At 39.3% G+C, this 6129-nt stretch overlaps 1 protein-coding gene across 2 annotated transcripts; it reads right to left on the bottom strand.

Moving 5' to 3' along the window:
• Positions 1–375: 375 nt before the first annotated feature.
• tmed2 (transmembrane p24 trafficking protein 2) lies at positions 376–3661 on the bottom strand. Of its 2 annotated transcripts, XM_004566939.5 has the most exons (5): positions 3299–3661; positions 2584–2776; positions 2435–2452; positions 1955–2062; positions 376–1865 (listed from the first exon to the last, which is right to left on the bottom strand). In XM_004566939.5, exons 1-5 carry the CDS (start codon positions 3476–3478, stop codon positions 1741–1743), a joined length of 624 nt encoding a protein of 207 aa, XP_004566996.1. In that variant the 5' UTR covers positions 3479–3661; the 3' UTR covers positions 376–1740. The 2 variants fall into 2 exon arrangements, with proteins under 2 accessions (XP_004566996.1, XP_004566997.1); XM_004566940.3 differs by lacking the exon at positions 2435–2452 and having other exon boundaries at positions 3299–3657.
• Between the last annotated feature and the right edge of the window lie 2468 nt (positions 3662–6129).

Raw genomic sequence — 6129 nt, forward strand, 5'->3', positions numbered from 1 at the left:
TTATGTAGAAGGCTAGGACATACTGCTATAAAGAGGCTCTGGTTATGGTGCAAGTTATGATGTAGAGCTTACGCGTAAGTATAATTCTCATGTAAAACCCATTGGATATTAATGTGAATTATTTATATGCATTTTTTCCTCTAAATTTAGATTGGATTGCCTAATTTGTATTACTCATTTTAAGTTAAGTTGATACAGTGTTGCCTCACTAGTCCTTATGTTCTGGGATAATAAACCTCTTAAAATCTTGAAAAAATATAGGAGCAGCTGTGTTCCAAGGAATATTTTAATGTAATGGTGCAATTACACCTGTTGACAAGTCCCTTCTCTCTAATCATAATGAAACATCACACCCATTTATAAAGACATCAAAAATAATTGTACAGAATTTTGGCTTTATTATGAAACCTGGGGCATTTTTTTTTTACAGACCACACTTCTACATTTGTAAAGATCCATTTAGCTGATTTCGTTGCACTCACAAAAAGGAGAGACTGTGTACAGAGCAACTTTCCTGCCCGAGCTCACCATAAATTCTTTGAAATACAAATCTGGAGCATATCTAGTGCATGTACCATGGTGTGGCTAAATGGAAACATCTACTGCCTTGGACGTATATACTTGGAAGAAAGACCTCATCCAAACAGCTGTCACAAGCAATGCTCAAGGGGAGGGGGGGGGGGCGGGCAAATTAACAGTTCAAATTTTATACATATAATTTAAAATCCCCAACCCTAACAAAAATAACTATAGAAGCAACTAAAGAACACAGCAGTCAAGTGTTTAAACCCCCTACCTACCCAACCCACCCAAATCAACATGTAACATGGATTTCAGTATTCCTCTATACTTTGAGAGGCACCCCAAATATTTCAGTTAAAATTCAACCCTGCCTCTGCTTTTTATGATCTTACAGCCAGGCCAAACTTTTTAAAATCCAAGAGTTTGAAAATCATAAATGTTAGTTTATGGCAACACAAAAGACTTCCCTGTCGAATTCTATTTCTGAACTATGTGGGGAGTGAGCCACACAATTTCCCCTGGAAAAGATGTCCACCCACCTGTGCCACAAATCGCTATGAATCAATAGACAGTGTTAGAACCTGTATAGTTTCCCTTAAAGACCAGCTGCAATGTACATTTTTTCAGATAGCTAGACAAGTTCATCGGGAGTGCAATTTGTGGTTTTTGAGAATTAACACATTGGCAGTATCTGCCAGTCTGACTTGGCTTTGACACCTGAAATCAAACTTTTCCTATCTCAGACACTAAACTAATGCAATGATGTTTTCAGATGTGCCATTTTTATCATTTCAAAACGGTTCCCATTTCAAACTTAATATAGGCAACATTCCACTCTGACGCCACACATACCTGTCCATTCATGTGCAATTTTAAGTCTTTCATTTGACTGCGGACACTGAGCCTTACAGTCATTTGCACAGGAAACAGCTGTACTAACTGTAATTAAACAGATCTGTTAAAAAGAAAAACTAATAAACTGAAATTTATCCCACAATCTTTTGGCCATTCGTTCCAAACATAAATTATATTTATAAAGAAGAAACCAAACAGATAACAAGAGAACAAAACCTCTGAGATCCAATCACATGTAGGCTTTACTCAAAACTGCCACTCTCATTTCCACAGTGTAAATAACTGTCTTGGTGTTGGAGGGGAAAAACAAAACAAAACAAAAAAGTACAGTGGAGGACACAGAGGAGTATCATTTGAATAGCACTACACCACTCGCCGCACTTCGAAAAATCGCTTCAGGTAGTAAATCTGTCCGAGTGTCATTGCCACCAGAACCAGAGCTTCAAAGAATGACCACAGGACCACTCTGCTGTTTGTGTTGTCATTGACTGGATGGAGAAGAAGAGGAGAACAATTATAAAGATTTATTTACACTTATGATTACAATGGTTATTGGACTTAATGTAAAAGCTCTTACTTGCTCTGTGTATCCTCTCACGGACCTCCATGTACTCCTGCTCGTGCTTCACGGCTGTCATGGCAACTGCCAGCTCGTTGATCATCTCCTCCAGCTTGTTTTGGTGGGCTGAAACAAGAGAAAAGTGACTTGTCAGTGATGAGTCACAACACAGTGGTAAGGAACCCTGCTACCCCCATTTGAAAAAGAAAACCCCAAAAACAAACAACAACAAAAACATGCAAGATGTGCATATCCTTTTCACACCTGTGATGCATGTATCTGCCAGTGCTGTCCCATTATCAGAGACATTTATACTTCATACATGTTCTCAACATGTGCAACAAGTCAAATCATTCGCAAACATCACCACGTCTGTCTTATGTATGCTTAATTAGTTTTTACTACAGAAGCAACTCTGGTTAGAGAAGACTGCAGTGCATCACAAGCTCAAAAATTTATTTCACAACAGTAGTTTAGTCAAAGCCTGCTGTGCCCTACCATCCCAGCTGTCACCACCTACGAAGAGGGAAACAGTGAATCCACATAATAAAGTCAAAAAATAAGAAATTAATAAAAGGAACAATCATTTTAAAAGCAACGGGAATAAAAAGAGTTGCGGTTAAACTACATAAATCCCCACTGTGTACCTTCTGTCTCCATATCCTGGCCTTTGGGAGCCTCTCCGATATCAATGGTGAACATGACAATCTTGGGTGTCATGGTTGACATCTTGTTGCTGAAGCAGAACTTGTAGGTTCCATCCATGTGCGCTGCCACCGAGTATTTCCCACTGGACTCTCTGTCCCCTTTGTAAATTTGCTTACCGTCAGGTCCTGTTATCTGGAGATAGAAGAATTTCTGAATAACTGACATTGCTGCATGACTGGAGAATAACATGACGGGCATGATGTGCTTTAGGAAACATATGGCAGAAACTAAGTCAGACTGCAGAAATAGCTAGATTTTCTGCTTAAAACTAGCGAAAATAAACAAATCCTACAACGTCTACAGCGCATTAACTATTCAATAATCAATAATCGTATTAGCTACATAATTAGCAACTTAGAAACAATGCTAATGCTGCACTTCCTATATCATAATGGGTAATTTAATCATCATTATGGAGCAGCTCTTAGCGGGAAACTAAAAAAAGCAACTCTGTAAGATGTAAATTCTAACGTTTTCCATTCAACTGTATGTTAAATCCTTTACACCTGCTTTGCACCCAACTAGTTTTACCAAACGGTACCGGCTAATAGCTAGCATTAGCACAGGCCTTGTGTTGCATTGCATTTTATGATTTACAAGTACATCCTGCCTCGCGTTAGGTGACTCTTTTGCTATCCGAATGAAACATCTCACCTCGACGTCGATGTCCAGGAAGCCTCCTTCGGCCACTTCAAACATGAGGCCCATCTTGGTGCCGGAGTTGACCCGCTCGTAGAAGCACTCCTCGGCATGGGCGTCTATGCTAACGAAGTAACCAGAAGCAGTGGCCGACAGGACGGCCAGCAAGACAACTAGCTCCGACAAGGTAAACATGTTTCAGTGGTTGTGTGGAAAGCGTAAAAATAAATCTGACGGTATAAAAAATTTCCTCGCTACTGTATATCCAGTTTGTGTGAGTGGACTGTTGCAGGAGAGGAGCCGCAACAAGCTCGGCTACTCTGTGCTGCTCTCAGACTGCCACGTACGGGCTTACTGCACGGGTACCTGCGAGGGCCAAACCTCCGAGGATACGTGACACACACTGAAAAGGAAGTGAAAGGCAACTTTTCGTTTTCTCATTTGTTATTGGAAGAAGTCCCTTAAGTCTATGTAAACTTGCCAAAGTCAACCCCGTAAAGACTCCTTATGTGCAACGCGAATACTTAAAGACTCATGTTCTTTAGTTTACTATAATTTGTGTTTTTACACTGAATGTAAATACTTTTATTTATTGATTTATAAAAAAATCAAATCAAAAGAACATAAGTGAAAATGCACTAATTTAATGAGTAAAATACATATGTTTATACAAATATATAATAAGAATATAATAACAAAATATCCTAAACAACAGCACCAAGTCATCTAAGTAATAGTACACGATTATGAAAACAATTGATATCAGTTGACAGCATTTTGCAATAACAACAATAATAATGATAATAGTAATTTATTAATGTTGCATAGCAGTTCAAAACTCTACTTGAAGATAATACTGCTTGAAGACACAGTGCATCACTGTAAGACTTTTTTGTAGTGTGGCATGAGTGACAGACTTGAATACTTTTTTGTTAGATTTGTAACTTTATAATATTTTGTATTATTTAATTCAGTTTAGTAAGTTACTGTTCTTACTGTCTTGGAGTGACAGTGACCAAATAATTTCCCCTCAGCTTAATAAAGTATTTTGATTCTTCTCCATTCCTCAGGTTTCCTGTCACTCTACAACATTACATTAAACAGTTTGAACCAAAAGACTGTTTAGCACAACCTCCTGGAACACGTCTCTCCTAGACATCTCTATGCCTTCACAGGTGTGTCATCTGGATAAACTGGGTTTGCACTCTTCATCCTCTTCATTGCTGCCCTCACTTCCTCCTTATTAATCCTCCACTCTTTGTGATTCACTAACTTTTCTCCATCTGTTTTCCTATCGTCCTCATTTTCTGGCATTATCAGCACCTCAAAGTGCTCCTTCCATCATCTTAACACACTCTCTTCTATTGTTAGCACATTTTCATTTCTATGGTTAACCACTCTAACCTGCAGCATATACTTTCCATTTCAATTTCTCTGTTTAGCCAATCAGCAAAAGTCCTTTTCTCCTTCCTTAATTTCTAGCGTCACTTACAACACACTACAATCCTTTTTCTTTGCCACCTCTCTCGTTGCTGTATTCCTAGCCTTCCTGTCTATTTTTTTCATCTCCTAAATATGTCACTCCTTCTTTACTAACCTCTTCATTTCAATAGTTTCTTGTACTTCATCATTTCACCACCAGGTCTGCTTTACCCAGTTGTGTCCAGAGGATACACCAAACACCAGTGTCAGCACTAAAGCTGTACTTTCCCAGTCATCAGGTAACTCTTTCCTTCCACCCAGAGCATGCCTCAACTTCTTCCTGAACTCTGTGCAACATTCTTCTTTCTTCAACTTCTTTCACTTACTCCTTGCCTCTGCCTTCACTCGCTTCCTCTTCTTAATGTACAAAGGCATCCTATAGACAACCATCTGATGCTGTTTAGCGACATTCTCCTCTGACACCACCTTTCAGTCTCCTATATCTTTCAGATTGCACATTTTGCATAAGATGTGGACCCTCTGTGTGCACCTTCCTCATCTCTTATGTCACCCTGTGTTCTTCCCTCTTCTTAAAGTACATGTTTAGTACAGACATTTTCATCCTTTTCGCAGAATGTACTATTATCCGTCCCTCTGCATTTCTCTAACACCTTACCCACTAAATACCTCTGTTCCCTTTGTCTACATGTCCATAGAATTTTGCACCAATCACAATAATGCCCCCCCCCCCCCCCCCCCGGTGACATTATTGCTTCATCTAACTTACTCAACTTACCCCAGAATTTGTCTTTCTTTTCTAATTGACATCCAGCCTGTGTTGCATGCGCACTGACAACATTCAACATCGACCATTCGATTTCCAGCTTCGGACTCATGTTCCTGCCTGACACTTTTCACCTCCACAACACTGTTCACATACTCTTCCTTACCCCTACTCCACTCCTCTTTCTATCTACACCATGGTAGAGCAGCTTGAATCCACCTCCAATACTCCTGGCCTTGCTTTCCTTCCATCTGGTCTCCTGCATAAACAATATATCTACCACAATATATTTATACTGCCAACTTTAACCCCCAGACTTCTGTCTTTCCTACGCTCTCATTGCCTCATAACACACCCTCCTCCTCTTCTTTTCCTTTGTCTATGGCCAATATTAGCATTTTACACCAGCACCCTGTTTGAAAGGTTGAAATCTCATCCATCATGACTTGAATGTTGGCCAAGGTTTTAATGGGTTTGTCCAAATATTTATATTTGTTGGATCAAATATAAATAAAAGGATTTAAAAGCAAGATGCATTTTCACCAGTCTTATGGATGTACTATTTTGGGGAAAAGAGTACAATGCTTCAGTGATAAAGTTACTTACATCACCACTTGACTTTCTCCTAAGTTAGTCTGTT

Source organism: Maylandia zebra, linkage group LG7 (genome assembly GCF_041146795.1).
Source record: "Maylandia zebra isolate NMK-2024a linkage group LG7, Mzebra_GT3a, whole genome shotgun sequence".
NCBI lineage: Eukaryota > Metazoa > Chordata > Actinopteri > Cichliformes > Cichlidae > Maylandia > Maylandia zebra.

Coding starts and splice junctions, on each gene's coding strand:
- tmed2 (XM_004566939.5), bottom strand. CDS start 3,478: ATGTTTACCTTGTCGGAGCTAGTTGTCTTGCTGGCCGTCCTGTCGGCC. Junction 2,777..3,298: donor TCCTGGACATCGACGTCGAG/GTGAGATGTTTC, acceptor TTCTATCTCCAG/ATAACAGGACCTGACGGTAA. Junction 1,866..1,954: donor TGAGAGGATACACAGAGCAA/GTAAGAGCTTTT, acceptor TTCTCCATCCAG/TCAATGACAACACAAACAGC.